The sequence below is a fragment of the Scatophagus argus genome, chromosome 21 (assembly GCF_020382885.2).
Source record: "Scatophagus argus isolate fScaArg1 chromosome 21, fScaArg1.pri, whole genome shotgun sequence".
NCBI classification, from domain to species: domain Eukaryota; kingdom Metazoa; phylum Chordata; class Actinopteri; family Scatophagidae; genus Scatophagus; species Scatophagus argus.
Window position 1 is genome coordinate 6,057,585 of NC_058513.1, and position 18,357 is coordinate 6,075,941.

General features: G+C 42.3%; 1 protein-coding gene across 5 annotated transcripts; it reads right to left on the reverse strand.

The window, feature by feature from the left end:
- Window positions 1-147: 147 nt before the first annotated feature.
- kctd17 (potassium channel tetramerization domain containing 17) lies at window positions 148-17,744 on the reverse strand. 5 transcript variants are annotated; one of them, XM_046376716.1, is made up of 7 exons: window positions 17,072-17,744; window positions 9,175-9,283; window positions 8,280-8,371; window positions 7,268-7,411; window positions 5,873-5,998; window positions 5,184-5,328; window positions 148-3,819 (listed from the first exon to the last, which is right to left on the reverse strand). In XM_046376716.1, exons 1-6 carry the CDS (start codon window positions 17,429-17,431, stop codon window positions 5,224-5,226), a joined length of 936 nt encoding a protein of 311 aa, XP_046232672.1. In that variant the 5' UTR covers window positions 17,432-17,744; the 3' UTR covers window positions 148-3,819; window positions 5,184-5,223. The 5 variants fall into 5 exon arrangements, with proteins under 5 accessions (XP_046232672.1, XP_046232674.1, XP_046232671.1 ...); XM_046376718.1 differs by having other exon boundaries at window positions 7,316-7,411; window positions 17,072-17,742; XM_046376715.1 differs by having other exon boundaries at window positions 7,268-7,414; window positions 17,072-17,742.
- Between the last annotated feature and the right edge of the window lie 613 nt (window positions 17,745-18,357).

An 18,357-nucleotide genomic window follows, 5' to 3' on the forward strand; every position in this document is an offset into this window, starting at 1 on the left:
AGTTAAGGTGGAAGCTACTGTACCTGCTGTGACTGCTGGCTATAGAACTGGCTTTGTTGCTTCAGAGGTGGTGGCCCTGTGTGTGTGCTCATCATGATCATGATATTTGCCTCAAAAAAAATGAGATTCCCAAATCTGTATTTAAACCAAGGAACAAAAATTTATTTTTTGAGAATGGTGATATTCATTTACATTAAGAAAAACACCTTCTGCCACACTGCTGAAAATGTTGTATGCTGATGAATATCCTGATGAATACAATTCAATGAAATGAAAACGCACAGCATTTTTTGGTGCCTGTACAGGTTCATCTGAGGCTTTACAATGCACGTGTCACATAGTTTTGTTTAATGTATACAGACACCAAGGCTCTATGGACAGCAGAAGAAAGAAACTCCAGCATCAGATAAAAACAGTTTTCTATCCACAGCTGCCCGGCAGATTTGTTTTTTTGCACTGAATATGAAAGAGGACTGTTATATAGACTGTTGCACATCAATTACTATGTACTTAATTACTAAAAAAACACACTCTACTGTATAGGAGAATCAATTCAGCAATGAGTGTACAAATAAAAAATGTGGATCCAGCAAACCAAACAAGGTAACTGGACATGCAAATGGAGCTTTATAAACATAACTAATGTTAACATTTAATTTGACAGGAAAACTAAACTATTCTTGGGGAGAGGTCTGTCAAACAGCATTTATGTGAAGACTAAAAACTAGCATATTTACTAAACCTGATGAATTTATTTCACTGTACTGTTGAAGATAATCAGTGAGCTCAAAAAACAAAAGCTAGTCATCAAGTAGAAAAAAGCAAAAGTCACCTAAAGACATTTTAGACCCGCCCCCCCACCCCACCCCTGAAAACACTAAAAAAGTCAAAGCCCAAATTCATTTTACTTTTGCAACATTCAAAAAAAAAAAAAACCCAAAAAACTAAACAAAACAAAACTCTGGAGAATAAATTAGACAACTGAACATACAAAAAATAAAAAAGGTTTAACAATGTATACAAAACTGCTGAAACCTTCACCAAGGGCTGCATGGAACAGCTTCAGCTCCACATGCACCTGCACGCTGTGCACTTTGTTTAGCTCTGCTTGAACATCTTATGAAAAATAAAATTCTCATAGTAAATATGCACTGGAAGCATATAACACCAATACTAAACCTGGACTCTCAGTGAGAGTGTTCAGACACCAAAATATTAATACAGCTATTTTTAAAAAAAATGCACGTATTAACATCTATGACCGTCTTATGACATGTCAGTTTTGTTGCTTGAAGGCACCAAATGATGCGAGTTTAAAAAGAGCCACAAGAAAAAAAAGCAGAAATTTTTTTAAAAAAAGAAGAAAAAAACATGACTGTTTCTTTCAGTCTTCTCCCTCCTGCTAATATCACTGGTATGATTATCATAAGCACGATGAGCAACTGTATCATCACTATTCTAACATTGATTGTATTCTAATAATCCAGCTAATAAGGTATTGCAAAGAACCTGAAAGGTCCAGGATGTCTTTCTATTTTACACTTGAAATGAACAAGACACTTTATCTTATGCATATGCTTATGCACACACACACACACACAAAAATGCATTTGCAGCTTCACCCCCCCCTAAAAAAAGATATAATTATCAAAATAACTTGCCAAACACAGATGCTGATTCCGGATTGTCTCAAACTGTACCTCCAGAAACTGAGTGTCAGTATAAAGACAGCCCCTGTGTTTGTCTGGGCTACACAGGAGCTAAACAGCAGGGATGGGCAGATCAGACATGAGATACTGACAGCCAGCAATATGGCTGCAGAAACCTTAGAGGCATAAATAATTTCTCTGCTTGGGGTAAACTGCAGTGGGCAGTAACAACATTTTACGTTTTACTTCTGTTAATAAATTCCATAAAAAAGTGAAAACATAAATAAATATGAATTTATCCTAAAAGTCCTTATTAATGTTATTTTTTACTGTTATGATTGTTTGGCTCCCACCACTGTGAATGAACTCAACTGTTTTAGTTATTTATGCCTCCAAGGAGTGCTTTAAAAAAAAAAAACCTGACCTGTTTTTATTAGCATTTGTGCCACACTGTGTTTGTTATGTTTATACGGTTAAATATTTTCTGGTAAGCTAATGCATGACACTGAACTATTGTACACTATTCTGGGTTAAATCTGTATGTACACATTTTGTTACCTGCTGATAAAAAGTGAACATCCTCTAATTTTGAAAAACTTCAACATTCAACAACTACTCCTTCAGAATTTACCAGTAAATGTGCTGTGAAAACTTTATGGCAGGCGCATTTGTTGAATGACCTCTAAAAATGAATTCATTACATTACACACGTGATACAAACTACTGTGCACAGCGTACACATTTGATCTGTGCTGTAGCTCCTGCATGTTGCCAGTAGAGGCTGGTAAATGAAACCGCTTCTTAAAACCCTTTTCAATCATACACCTGCAGTGCGGCGGATCTGAGAGCTGACACTGACAAACAAAGACAATGCCAGAGGACGTTGTGTGACTATCACTACTATAACATGGAGATACACCTTGCTCTCCTGTCTCACCCCCTCCACCCACTCTCTGCTGTAGCCTTTCCTAACTCACACCAACAGTGTCCTGTCAGCTTGGGCCAAAGCTGGTTCTGGATGTCAGCCAGGGTGGCAGACTGAGACTGAGCCGCCGAGCATGCACTGGCGTGCGGTGATGCAGGTGCATATCAGCACACGACAGGGCGTTTCTGCATGTTGGTGTATGTTTTTGTCAGTTTGTCAATTTCCTTGCCCGTCTCCAGCTACACTGTTTCCATCTGTCAATTTAAAGCCAACATTACCAATCAATGGCAAAACTAACTTCTAATACTATGAGATCAGATCCAGGGATAATCCAAGTTCACACTGAGAGCAAATAACTAGACCTGCAAGGAGGTGTACCAGGATCAGCGCACTCCATGCAGTTCAGAACCAAAGATGTACTTACTCAAGGATGAGGCCATCTAATCAGGCTAACTCAGCTGGTTTAACAAACGCTTCTGTGCTGTGTATGCAGTGCACACTGCCAAGATCTGCTCCTGTCTTGACTACAAGGGCTGTGGAGTCTGTGTACAATATGATCAAACCCATTTCTTTCAATGGGGTTCAGTATAAAGCTTAGGGAACAACTGCATCCATCACGGGGATGATAGTAAGCTCTAAGAATTATTACGGTAAATTCTGTTGAACTGATTAAAGCCTCCATGCCAACTATGCTGACATTAAGACATGTATTAACCCAAAGATGAACAACACAGTTGCAATTTGATCCTAGCACACCTCTCGCCATTTATCTGATCATAGTGATGCAGCAACAGTTCTTCGGTGGGTGACGAAGATGATGTCAATTTTCTTCAGGCAGATTTCGTATTCCCCGTCACATTTTGGTTGAGCACCTTGGATCAGCCAGCTTTAATCTGGATCTTTGGTTGTAATTTACTAAGGTCCACTACTTCCCTTGGCGATGGAACATTTTCACACACCTACGCTGATTACTTCTACAAATAAAATTGGTTCGACTGAAAAATACCTTTGAAGATATTGCTGCGACTTACAGGGAGTTTTAGGTTGTTTTGTTTCTTCTTTTTGGTCATTTGGTTCTCTTGCTGACTGGCATTTTGTCAATGGAATGCTACAAATCTGTTCTGATGACTGTCCATTGACACAACACACAGACACACCACGTACAAGATGTCATAATAAGCATAGAAAAAAAAATAACTTAAACTCTAGTGATTTCTACATCCGGGACCCATGGATCTGGAAAAGCTGTGAAATAAAAGAAAAACAGACATTAGGACATTGCAGATCCTAAGCTATACACATTTTACTTTACTATCTGTGCTATGGCTCGACTGTGATGATGATGATGATGATGATGACAATGGTGACAGAATGAGAGCAGATGACTTTACTGACATGCATTATGGTTGGAAACAGATCAGCAACACCATACACAGCCATGTCTTCACCACATCACACATTTCAAATGTGTTCCCCTTTAAAGTTTACTCCCTTTGGTGTGATTAAATGTCTCTGTATGTGTCCATTATGTGGTGAGTGTACCTGTGTGTGACTCTGCATACATTGAGGCTGTATATACAGTACGTACACAGACTGAGAAGGACATCTAACACTACTGCTGCACTGAAAGGTCAGAGATATTTCATGTCACAGCATTGGTAATGAGAGCCACAGCGCTCGATCAATATCTGAAACACAGCGTCGGGTCACTGGTAGACCAGACTGAGCATGTGCATGTTTTCACAGGTCTACAAGCTGGTGAGGGCCATTAAGACAAACATCACAGGACAGTGACTTTTTTTTTTTTTTTCAAAACCAATAAGTGAAATTTGTCAACAGAGGACACATTTTCATCGCATCACATGTATTTTGAAGTATTTTGCATCCTAACAATTTTTAGGGAAATGGAGAAAAATGTTCTCCTCTTAGCAAAATAAATAAATAAAAATTAAAATGAATATGTTCACAGTGTTTTTTTTTTTTTTTTTTGCTAATGCATGTGGATTGTTCCAGGTCAGCCTGCTTCATTAGCACAAATCATCTGTAAACACCACCAGGACCGGAGGGGTGTGACTGAAATAACGATGACATTGTTTTTTTTCTTCCTCTTCCCTAATGTCATCAGTAGGGCTTAGGGATAATTTAATATTATTGCTACTTTTCTTTTTGACAGTTGTTTTAAAATTCTCATATCAAAATGATCTCAAGCGACACTTTTTCCAAATACTTTAAAATACGTATATGAGTACATATAAATATAAAGTAACATATAAATATCATGAAAATTCTTCTCATTCAATCGCACCCACATATGTTCATCAGCTGCCAAGTGATTGTCTTGTCATGTTAATTTTAAAGCCTCGTCTGAGCTGCAGCAAACGTCAGAGGATGCATTTGTCTCTTATTAGGAATATTTCACATGCACCGGCTTTACTGAAACACTGAGAGACAGCTTAGAGGTCATACTCAATGCAGTGACAGCCCAGATCTCTGTAGATATCACACACACACACACATATATATATATATATCTACACACACACACACACACACGCATACTAAGATCTACCAGGTCTACCCACTAGCACATCAATCGCACAGTTCCTCACCCATTCCAGCCTCTCTTGGGAACAAAGAAACATGACTCCCTCATTCTCTAAGCCACTCATTTGGTGTGGTATCTCTCCCTCCCTCCTCCTCCTCCTCCTCCTCCTCCTCATCCTTCGCGACTTCCTCCTCCTGCATCTCCGCCGCCTTCATTTGGCATGAAGAACGGAGGGGGGGGGGGGAGAAAACAAAAGAAAGGAAAAAGAAAACAAAACAAGACAGAAAACGACAAAAAAAATGAACACGCTGATGAGTGTCAGTGAGTGGACAGTGAGAAGCTGAGAGGTAAATACAGAGACGGACAGATATATATCTATATATCCATATGAAAGAGGGAGAGAATAGACTGATGCAGTGAGAGATAAACAGGGAGAGAAAGTGTGAGATTGATAATAGCAGGAGAGCTCTGTGAATGATGGAGTGAATGATTTTGTGAATGACATTTGGAGGCAAGTGACATTTGGAGCTTTTCAGTGTAGAACGCAGGATCAAAGCACACTCGCTTCCGCTTCAGTGAGAGGAGATACTCCCCCCCTCCTCTCCGGCACACACACACCACAGCAACACAGATATACACACATACAAAACAAGGACAGGACCACACACGAGCACACAGCCTAGCGGCTTGCACCTACAGCAAGTCTTGAACCATACGTTCATGCGTTGGTGAGGAATACAGACAGAGATTCACCTTGGTTTTATGGCTCTGCTCTGTACCCAGTCCAGATCCAGGAGTGTGAAGCTCCTTGGATACGACACACAGAAACTCAGCCTGGTCCTCCGTTCCGTAGCTGTATGATGAGCCGATGTTCACCATCTGGAAAGAGACGGGGACACAGATACAGACAGATATACAGAGGAGAGAGGGACAGAGGCAGCATGAGTGTCAGGAAGAATAAGAGAGCAGCAGAGAAAACAAAAAGCAGCGGAGAGAGCAAAGCAACTGATTTCTTCTCATGCATAGCTGATGGGAGAGTGGGGGGTGTGGGGGGGTCGCAGCAGTGAACTCAACAAGAACAGCAAAACAACTGTGGGTCAGATTGTGCAGGAAACTGTGCAGCATGCAGTGGAGCTTTGTCCCAAAGCAGCGGGAACACGAGGGGGTCTAAGTGCAACTTCTAGGCTACAATGTGAACACACAGACCTATTGAGACTCCATGTTGAAAGTGTCACTTTAAAAGAGGGCATCGATGGACTAACTAAATCCAGTCAATGTCAGAGGCCAGGCCCTCAGCTCAAAAGATACCAAGTCACTGAAAGACTTTTCACTATTACTGACATTACAGTGACTCAGAAGACACTGCTGCAGTGTTCACACTGTGAGCAGTGTTGTGATGTTATGCCTATGTGTACCTAAATTGCTTGTTTCTTTTTAAGGCGATTGCCAAAACATGAAGTATTCAAATTTCAGAAGATGGAACCAGAGAATCCTTTTTCTGTCAATTGACTCAATGATTAATCAAATAATCATTTCAGCTCCAGTATGGTCTGGTGTAATATCCGTGATCAAGAAAATCAAAACATAGAGATGACAAATGTTAACGAAATGTACACGTCTCAAAATAAATGTATGTGGTGGTACGAGGCCCTCAGACATCGCAACAATTTATGCGTCCACAACATACGCATGTAATGGATTTTGTGAGGTATTTGATTTTGTTGCTCACAATGTGAATCTAGTGGACTCAACCCATTGTGGACATTTGATTTTCTATGACTTCAATAAATGAACACATTGGTTCTCCAGCATCCTTTTAAAAAACAGTGCAGACAAACTTCTTTAATAAAGACAGTGACTGCAGCCACTGTACTATTCCAGTACCATCGCAGGATATGGGATCTATCTGGGTTCTGAACCCTTAAAGGGTTGAAGAGTGAACGGGGAACAGTGCCTGTGGTGCATGATGACTTTACTGGGACTATACTCAGTAGATTAGCCCTACAGGTCAATAAGTCAAGTGAACTAATGCAATCTGGGAGTCCTAAACTCTTTCTGGGAGTGCAGATAGCAGGGCTCAGGTCAGAACCAAGGGGTCAGGCCAAGGGTCAAGATTGAAGGGTCAGCAGCAGCGTGAGTCCAACCCACAGTCCAGAGCAGTCCAGTGCGGGGCTTTCTGCAGGCGCGCACGCTGACCTGCTCAAACTTCCAGCCGTCCGACATCGTGGAGACCATCTGGGTCAGCTCCTCCTCCTGGCACTGCAACACTCTGTAGACATGCTTGGGGGGCACCTGCTGGGGAAAGAGAGGAGAGGACGGATGGATGAAAAGCAAGGTACAGTCAGCTTTACAGAGGAGAATAAAAGAAATACCATGATGTAATGATAATCATAGCACAAATATTTTAATAAATAATTACCAAATCATAAAAGAAAATTGATTGGAATGTGAACTGAACTACATAGAAAGCTCATCTGCTGTAGTTTTACTTCACAGTGCTTAGCTGTAAGGGGTCAGAGATCGAGGTCACATCCACGAGGCTCCGCAACAACATCACAGGCACACAAAGATCAGTTGCCTTTTGGTTGGTGAACTTACACAAAGCTGATCCTAGGTCACTTTTTGCAAACATATTTATTTGCCTTGACCAAACCTTTGCAACATGACATGGAGGAGGAAGAGGTGGAGGAGGAGGACAGCATTCAGATATACATAATGTAGTCGTGAGCTTCCTACAAAACCAGCACTTCTATTTTTGTATCTTTTCACCACATTTAACCCCAGGCAAACACAAGAAGAGAGTCCAGTAAAGTACAGTAGAACGCATTGAAAGTGGGTGTATGGTTGGGAGGGCAGTGGGATTATGTAAGAGTGAGTGCAACCATCCTGAGAAAAGAAAAGAAAGAAGAGAGAAAACCTGATGTGCTCTCTTTAGAGAAGCACAGAAGGGTGAAATCGCTATCAAAGAGAAAATAACTGAAAGGCCTGGCACTTACACCAACACCACAATGGCTGAGATATGTAGTACAGTACATATTATAACTGTAAGATGCAAAAAAGGCAATATGGTTTGAGAATAATAACATTGTATTTCTATCTTTAACATTATATTCACATGATATACCGTATGTAAGAACATTTAAACAAGTTTTGCGTATACCTGCGTGGCTTTGGAGTCCCTCTCCACAATCCTCTCCTTTATCAGTTTGATCAGTGGGGTGATGTTGTAAAACTCAGCCTCCTCCAGGACACCTTGAAACAAAAGCAACACATGACTCAGCTTCTCTGCACATACTGTAGCAAGGTGAGTGTCTGCAGCAAACTTTACCCGGCAGCACCATCAGATCAACTCAGACCCCACCAACCGAGTTATAAGTGTGAACTGGTAATATTAATAATAGCATAGGTCATTTTTTTCCCGTCCATTTAAATTTCAACAATTCATTTTGGACTTTTAGCTAATTATCTCAACTATTTGTTCATTATTTTTAGTTAGAGATGCAATGATCACACACTGATACGAGCTATGGGTCCAGCACTGAGTCAAACAGCTGGATTGGCCAGCAGTAACAATGAGGCAGACCTGTTCAATACAATCCTATGTTTACATCTATGTACCTATTTTACACATGACATTTAAAAGGATTCCCATTTCTGTTTATCTGGGATGTTTTGCTTTTACCAAGTTACTTGTTCAGACTACTTGTGTGAATTCTAATTCAACTTACCAAGTTTGTTTGCATCAGTCTGTGAAAAATAACATGCAGTGGGACCGTTTTTATTTTCACTTCGATTAATCTAATAATTTTTTTTTTTAACTTTCTAACCTCTAGTAATTAAACACTGTTTATCAACTGTTAATCCATTACTGTTTAAATTCCTCTGCCTACACTCTGTGATGTTAAGGTGTTAACACTGAGTCAACATGTGGAACCTGCTAACAAATTACTCAGATTACTGCTCCATAAGTAAACCCTGGAAACAAATGAACCAAACTCATGCATCCATGCAATGCATCCATGCCATCTAAGTAGACTCAAAGCATATCAAAAGACCTTCTTCAGCCAGCTCCTTGTTGTAGACCAGTTTTCCATGCCGCAAGTAGTTGAGGATGGGACCGAAGTAGGTCGGGTCTCTGTCAATCACATAGGCTCCCGTCTCATCCTGTAACAAAGGGAGAATCAGAGAGACAGCAAAACTAGAATTACTGCTACTTGGTTTTAAGCCTCTGAGCATGAAGGACATCCAAGATTTACTCCACCAATTCAGTATCTGACCAAAGGTGAAGTACGGTCGCAATCCGCCCTTCTGTTCCCGAGTCATGGTGTTGAATAATGGACAGAACGATTATGAATAATGATGTCACAGTGAAGTTGACCTTTTATAAATATAAAAAAAATGCCATCAATTCATCATTTTATCCCATTAGACATTTGTGAGTAATCTTGTCATAATTAGAGTATAAATTCTTGAGCTAAGGCCAAATTCAGTTCATACTTGAGTCCAAGTGGACATCGGTGCCAAATTTGAAGAAACTGCCTTAAAGCAATTGTGAGATATCACATTCGTGGGAACTGGACAAATGGGTGGATATCCCACAAACAGAATGCTTCAAGTCACGGCTTTGGCTGGTGCTTAGGCATGAAAACACTGTCTAATATATGATCATCACATCACAAACTGCATACATTAGTGCAGTAAGTATCTTGTTGTGTTTTATTCATGAACTGGACTAGTATTCAAGGCAATGCTATTCTATTACAGGATGTGTATGTTGTAATCTGTTACAGTACTTAAGATAACTTATTTTTGTGGTTATGTGTAATTTAATGGGCCACTTTACATGCATGTAATGCGGCATTTCTCAGACACACTACTTTTAGTTTCCTTCCTCACACAATGGAATAAAGCTTGAGGAAAAAAAAAAGCTTCTGTAATACACTGACTATTTAAAGACCACTAGCTGGAGAATAACATCCTGGTTGGCTATTTTCATCTTGCGCATGCTGTACTGGCTCCCTGCAGAGGATGTATGTTAGCAAGATGCATTTCAGAAGTCACCAAAATAAAAGCCCTGCGTAGAGTGTTGTAATGCCTTTTTTTTTTTTTTTAAAAAAAGCAATATTTCTGTGTAGAAAGCTCATGTAACTCCCAGTAGTCAGACAGAGGATTTTTTCGGCCTTTTATAGTTATAAAAAGTTCTGTTTTTCCAAAGTATTTCATAAAACCCTGCTGCTTCCTGTTTCAAACACAACATTGCTATTTCCCTTGAGACCTCCCTGCCACAACAACAGCTTTTTGCAGCTGGACACAGAAGTTAGTCCTTACTGGCTCTCCATAGTAGTTGCTGGAGACTTTTTAATCACACGTGTGTCTGTCCCACCTCCAGGCCACTTCTGCCAAACCTGTGTGGCTGCAGGGTTACATCATGACTACTGCCCCTCCAACACACACATACAAACACACACGCACACACACTCGTACATACCCTCCCCCTGCTCTTCCTCGTGATGATCGCTTGAAGCAAACACCGCCCCCCCACCCCCTCTCACTGAAGAGCCACTGCTGGAAAAATCCACACATAAACATACAGGCCCATACCAGACTCGAGCAGATGAAAGCAAAAGAAGAGGAATTGCTGGGAATTATGTGAAAGAGGAAGTTAAAGAACATCACACGCTTCTGCTGATGTACACTGTATGTGTGTCATTAGCACACGGTTCGGCGGTCCCGGGGGTCGGGGAAGCATACAGGACAAGCAGGAGGACAGATGCTCAAACACAGACAGATATGAACAGCTTCTGTCATCTGGCTGGTGGAATTAACATTTTGGGTGTGGATGTGCAGAGGAAAGACAGACGCACACAGGGTCAAAGAACGATGGTTACTCTGTTCAGGGCTGTAACCGACAGCTTTAGCCTCCAGCGGCATCTTGGACAGATGTAAGTTATCGTTTTTGGTAGCGGGTCCTTACTCATTCACACACAGACACACACACAGTAATACTCATCCTAACTGCAATCGCTATGACCTTCTCTTATTTGACTAGAAACTTGCCTCATGTCAGACTGAACTGTCAGCTCTCTGACATTCCTGCTCTTGTTTCGACTGCTGCAGGTAAATCTTGTCAGGATTTAATGCTGCTTTAAATATTTAAGGGGCTTTACTGGTCTTTCAGGTTGTTTATGCAAATCACTATTTGTTTATTTGTAACTGTAACATAACCAGCCCCTGTCCTCGATCTGAGAGCTCTGAGGTGACTGCAAACAGATAAGCTGGCATACTCTACATTGCCCCTAGGTGTGAGTGTGTGTGACTGACTGGTGACCAGTCCAGGGTGAACCCTGCCTCTCACCCGTAGTCAGCTGATAAAGCATACAGAAAATGGATGGATGGACATCTCCCATTGAATCTACAGTGCTAATCTTTACTGAAGACTGAAGAAAATCCTTCAGTTTTAACCCAATTCAGTACTGCAAAAGACTATGGAGGGACTAAAGAGAAATGGATGGATTTACAAATAGCTGGTGCTAAACATTGTGGAGGCAATGACTAGTCATAATACACACACCTCATCCCACAATGCAGATTCTGCATGCCAGTAAAGCACCTCCGTCGTCATCTATTATGACAGGCTCTAGAAAACCGTGATAGAGTAATCTAACAGAACTAATCCTGAAAGAAATACAGTCACACAGACTGCAGAAAAGGGACACTCTACTAGCAGAAAGGAGACATTTCCGAATGATAGTTGCAGTGTTGTCAACCCAATTTGTAAGAGGCGTATGACTTTGTCCCTGACACTCATCTCTTGAAGTCCAGCCAATCTTTTCTGGCGTAGTGTGACGGCAGCTTCCGATGAGCCACTCCCAACATGAGACATGAAACAAACGGAAAGAATGAGTGGAAAACCTGCATACTCAGGTGGACAGATTCAGACCGTTAAGCAGTCCGCAGGATGGAGACGCAGCTGGATGAGGGACGGATTAGTGGAGAAAAAAAAAAACTACGTTTGGAGAAACAGTACAAAATGAATTTCGAACACCAAAAACAAAAAGGCATAGAGGGACGCTGCCATAAAGACAAAGAATGGAGACACACAGGGTTCCTGCGGGTTGTGTATGGAACAGAGAGAGACACAAAGAGACAGATGGGATGGAAGGACGGGATATGAAGACCAAGAGGCATACAGCACAGTGTGTTTGAACTGAAGTGAACTGAAGTGTTTCTGAACCGAAAATCACAGTGATTAGAGTGTGGAAGGGCTGTGGCTGCAGCACAGAGTGTAGACAGACAGACAGACAGACAGACACACACGCCATGCTAAATGAGTGGAGGAGCTGCAGTGGAGGAGAGGCGACGCCTCATCAACGTGACTTGACTTGACAGCGTGGGCATGACAACACTGACGAAAAGCTTCCTCAGTGTGTCAGAGCTCGGTTTTTCCCTCTCTCTCTCTCTCTCTCTCTCTCACACACACACACACACACACACACACAGAATTTGTTGTTATTCTTTACGACAGGCCCATTTGCATCGCAGTACACCGACTCACTCACAAGATATATTTTGTTTGTTGAGTTGTTGAGAGGAAAGGGACACAAGTTGATGGGGTTTACAGAACATTTGTTCAGAGAAATGGGATGCCACTCCACAACATCTCCCCCCGTAAAGGTAAGTACATCTCACAGGCTAGCAGCAAAACAAAAGCCCTGAGGTAACTGACTTATTCATCGGAGAGAATAAACTGGACTTGACAACGAATCATAAAAAAATGTTTAAAATTCTAATTTCAAGAGTGCCACAGTGACAGAATGTTGACTTATGATTTACTGCAGCCTTATTGCATTGTGACCATGACATATGACATATTGCATACATTGTGACGCAGATGCTGAAACCATAAACACACAGATATGTGACCTGTCCATGGGATTCTGATCTAAGAGCGGGCAAGAGGAAAAGTGAAGAAACTCTGAACATGACTGTGATTTCTGACTCCGGATCAGCCTGATTCATTTGTGAATTTAAACCCAAATAACTAAATACCCGACAGGCTCTCATTATGTGTAATTTGTATATCAAGACTGGTTGAAAAGAGACAAGCCCACACAACTCTGTACTGTTAATTCAAATCAATACCTTGGCTCTAGCGTTTTTTTTTTTTCATATTTACTGGTCCCTGCCAACGCCTCATACTAGAAATCTCGGAGCACAGATAATGTGATAAAGCGAGTCCAGGCATGTGATGGAATCCATGCTGACACTGTGAGATGAGACAAAGACTCCAACAGAGTTTACAACTTGGGAAAAGAAAAAAATCTCACACATCCATCCAACATTTGTACAGAAGAGTTACACCATCAGACAGACATCAAAACTCACCTGTATGACCCGCCTGGTATCACCTATGAATTGAACCATTGGTAATATCAAATCTGTGGTAATACAATTATGTGATTATAGTCCACAGCTGGCTGCCCTGTTACACCTGTTCAGCTAACATCATCCAACATCAGAAACACAGAATCTGAGCTGCATTATGTGATTGGTTTGGGGTGACAGAAGGTCAGCTTGGGTGGTATTAATGGCAAATAGTCCTTGGTTTGGTTCGGTGTGGGGGCAGGGCAGCTGAGGTGCTGGTAATCTTATTAAAACAGTCACACACAGACTGTCTGGCAGTCTGTGTGTATGTGGGTTTAAAAACAGCCAAGAACCCCCTGAGCAGAAACACGCTAACGTCAGCGGATTAGAGGGGACTCCAGCGTGGATAAAATCAGCTTCTCTCCAAAGTGAGAGACGAAAACACAGAGACTGAACTGCTACTCTGTGCAGTTCAGCTTCAGATTGCTCTGTGTACTAAACAACCCGGACAGAGGCTGGTTTCAGCCTGGTGTCTGCTGGGAAAAGACAGCATGTGGTCCAATGAGCACCTTCAAAGACACTTCCATACTCTTCTTCTAACTCTTCTAACACTTCTAACTCTTCAAGACATTAACTGCATTCAGTTTATGGATTCCCTAATAGCACAAGAAAACTGCAAAAAGTCAGTGCAGAGTTGCCATGGGAAATAGTTTAGCAGAGGTGGTAAGCCATCTCGATCCTCACGTGCCCGGTCTCTTGATTCACTTATTTAGTAAGTGGTGGCCTAAACAAGACCAATAATAGCTCTTTCTCTGTCATGGTTATGGTTTACTTTCATAATGCTGAGTTCACTTTTATCATTTTAGTGGAGGGATAACCGTTAATCGTTCTACAACTCGGGGCTGTACATCTAAATGCAAATTGCTGTTCCTGTATGCTCCTCACAAAACAAAAACAACACAAATGGACACACATGATCTGTTGCGTCATTCACGCTTGTGTGGATTCACAACTGTAAAGATCAGTGGGTATTACTGATCCAAAGCAACGCGGTTTGTATTCATCACAAAGCTTCCAAAGCTAAAGCTGCTGAAGAAAAAACTAATTTTAAAAACCTTTTTCTTAAGATTTCACATTCCTGGTGGAATTATTCTTGTGACTCCCACAGAAATAATTAGTAGCATAGTGCTTATCTAACCAAACTATAATTCCCTTTGGCTACTAGGCTGCAGCTCTGCATACATTTGACAACATCAGCTGCATACATATTTTTGCTCAATACAACCTTCAGACGACCAGCGTTTCATCTTTGACTCAGAAAATCAGAATCAGAAGAGACGACACATGATGTATATCTCTAGGTTCAAGTGGCAAACCCAGAATAATAACCTGAAGCATGTGTCTTTCTATAGTCTTTCTATACTGCACCATCTGTTAATGTATAAATACTGACTCAGACTGCTGTGCTACATGTCTGAAAAAAGCAACTCTAGCACATGCATAAGTCACAGCTCATAGAGGACTCAGAGCCTCGCCAACAGCTCACTTCATGTTTTTTAGAATGACAGCAGTGTGACGGAGCCAGAAAACAAACACACTAAAATTGAGTACATGCTTTTCTCTTAAGATTCAAGAGTTTGTGACAAAAGAGCAGAAATAAAAGATGAGTGAGAACAAACGTGCGGTCGGCTGCTGAGAGCGAGGATGAAGAGAGGACAGGACGATGAAGACTGGGAATAAAAGAGCAGGGAAGGAAAGAGATGTAGGTGTGTGCATGTGTAAAAAAGAGAGAGGCTCGGTGTGTGTGTGTGTGTCTTAAGGTAGTGCACAGGGAGCTCCTGACAAGTCGCGAATGAAGGTCACATGGGAATATTCTTTCCACAGAGCCTAGCGGTGCAGCAGGGGAACAGCCATCACTGCTGTCGGGTTAAAAACCTCCCAACTCCAATTTTGGTGGTTGTTTTTGGCTTAGTCACTTCAGCTGTAGAAAGACACGTTCATCCGCTGCGGTTCGTCTTCTGCAAACCATAGACACGTGACACCATACAAAACCACCACTGGATAACATCTAAAACACATGGTGCTGACACTAAATATTCACAGAGTAGGATCTGGTGATATGACAGTGCATACTGTGGGAGGACATAAATTAGACAGGTGTCTCATAATCTGCCATCAATTTTTACTGTGGTTTCGTATCTTTAGGTATATGAGTGATACTATAAATTAATGAGCAGTGGTGTTCTACAGCAATAATGGATTTTTACAGGATTTAGATTATTTTCTTCCATTTTGTCTTCCTGTGTTTTTGCTTATCAAAGTCAGGGGTCTAAGGACGCTGGTGTTGTGGTGCTATATTATTTAAAAAAACTGGCATGACATGACTTGACTAGAGCTGCCAAGTATCATCTTCATGACTAACTAGTCCAACAATTAACTTCTCACAGCACCCATCTCAAGTTTCCAAATCTGACTGGGATGTTTCCAGATGTCTCATTTTTTCCTGAACAAAAACATTCAGTTTACTAAGAAGACAAAAAAATATTCCAAAATGAGGAAAACTAGCAACTATTTTGGAGGGAAGGGCTTATCACCTGCAAAAATAATACCAAATTACAGCAGACTGTGAGGAAGACCTACCCCCTTCTCACTCTGTCACACAACATGCATATCAAAGGCTGCAGGATAATAGAAATCTGCATCATTCATGAGACTTGCCAGCCCTTCCAGTGGGTTCATTCTATATCGACTGGGAGACACACAATACATCTCTCTCTCTGTCTCCATAAGATGCCAGCTGTACAGCCACTGACTGTGCAGCACCCTGCAGAAGAGGAGGCACGTGTTCATCCATCTGACCCAAGCTACATTCACACCACAAAACGATGCTGACACACACACACACACACTCAGAGGAGAAAGAGAGTGGGAGAGATTCATGCTACACATATAGAGCATACGAGGTGGTCATTGGACAACTCTACGCCTACTCTGCAGCTACAGTTCCAGGGCCAGAACAGAGTTGTAGTAATGCAGTTATGGTATAATACAGTTAGACCATCTAAGGCTACTGTGATACCTTATGAGATAAAAACATCACAGTGCACAATCCAACTATCACGATTTTACCATTAAATATGGGATTTCTTATTGATTTTCTATTACCAAAGTCTTTTCTTCATGCCAGTCCCATCAAACTTTAACCACCTGTCAGGACATGACAATGTAATGCGGTTTGAAAAACACACCAGTGTAAACTCCCTACTGAGGGTAACTATGAGTCACTACAGGAATGTTATAAACTGTACACTGCGGTCTTTCACCGGCCAGAAAAAACACTACAGACACAGTTTTTAATTTCACGTGCCCTTGTGAAACTGAAAACCGGCAAGGTCCGACACACAAACTAACAAAAGCTTTAAATTAAGAACAAAAAGGCATTACCAAAGTCAATAATGCAGAAGACGTGCAATGGTAGCTCCGTGCCACAGGCGCACGTCCAGCGTGCGTTTTAGCAAAGTAATCATGTGTCTCCTGTTGAGAAGTAACGTTCACCGGGAACGACTAACGCGTCCTGGCCGGACTCACCGTGTCTGAGTGCAGGTCCTGCTGCTGGCACAGCCGGTACAGGAACGAAGTTTGCTCCTTGAGGAGGGTCTGCCGCGTCGTGAGGAACACCGTGCCGCCGACGTTCAGTCGGACCCACTTTCCGTTACTGCCCCCGGTAGGGTTGATGACAGATCCGTTACCGATGCTCTGCGACGCCGTCCCGCCGGGTTCTGTCGTGCTGGCGGTGGCGGAGGTCGCGCTCTCTCCCGCCTCGCTGTCTTTGTTGTTGTTATTATTGTTGTTGTTGTTGTTATTGCTATTGTGGTGATGGCAGCCGTGGTGCGGCGACAACGCAGTGACGTCCGCCGGTTCCCGCTGGTCGTCCGCTGTCGTTGCCATTTGGAGACAGACGTTAGACACAAAGCGAAGACGAGCGAGGGCGTCCGTCCGTGCCCGCTGTTGTCTCTGCCTTTCCTCTCCCTTACCAACCGAGCACGCTCCGCCCCAAACCCGCACAAACTCAGAGATCAGCCCATATGGATCAGCCGCGTGAAGAGTCCGGAAATGAGATATAGCGTATCCGAGACGTGCTTTCAAAATACAATTCTATTTGCTTTATTGCAGCATGTTGTGGTTAGCACTGTCGCCTCACAGCAGAAGGGTTCTAGGTTCGAATCCCGGTCTGGAGCCTTCTGTGCTGAGTTTGCATGTTTTCCCTGTGCCTGCATGGGTTTTCTCCGGGAAACTCCGGCTTCCTTCCACAGTCCCAAAAACATGCACATTAGGTTGACTGGCTACTCTACATTGCCCCTAGGTGTGGGTGTGTGTGCACGTGTGGTTATCTGTCTTTATGTGTCAGGCCTGTGACTGACTGGCCACCAGCCTAGGGTGAACACCGGCTCTCGCTGGGATAGGTGCTCCACCCCCCCCTGCCCGCGACCCTGACGGATAAGAGGTAAAGTGGATGGATGGATGGATGTCAGTCAAGCCAACCTTTATGAACTGTGAGCATTCATGAAGTAATAAAAATCACTGTTGGACTCTTGGGTGGTCTGAGGGGCAGGAGCGATAAATGTAAAAGGCACAGCCTGTATGTTGTATCAGCACGCAGAAAGCTGGAATTTCCCCTTTACCATTTAAAGGTACATGGAGCCCTAGCATGCCAACCATTTATGGCACTGCATCAGATTTCTCCACTGGATTGGCACCCTAGAGGCCTCCCCATCACATTTTCTACACTTTAAAGGGGCCCATTAATGCCCCATATCATCTTTTGTCCACTAGAAGGGAATCACATTGTCATATAGGGCCTTTCTACAAGGCAA

Coding starts and splice junctions, on each gene's coding strand:
- kctd17 (XM_046376715.1), bottom strand. CDS start 17,431: ATGGCAACGACAGCGGACGACCAGCGGGAACCGGCGGACGTCACTGCG. Junction 7,415..8,279: donor GGGACTCCAAAGCCACGCAG/GTATACGCAAAA, acceptor CTCTTTCCCCAG/CAGGTGCCCCCCAAGCATGT. Junction 5,329..5,872: donor AGCAGAGCCATAAAACCAAG/GTGAATCTCTGT, acceptor TGCCAAATGAAG/GCGGCGGAGATGCAGGAGGA.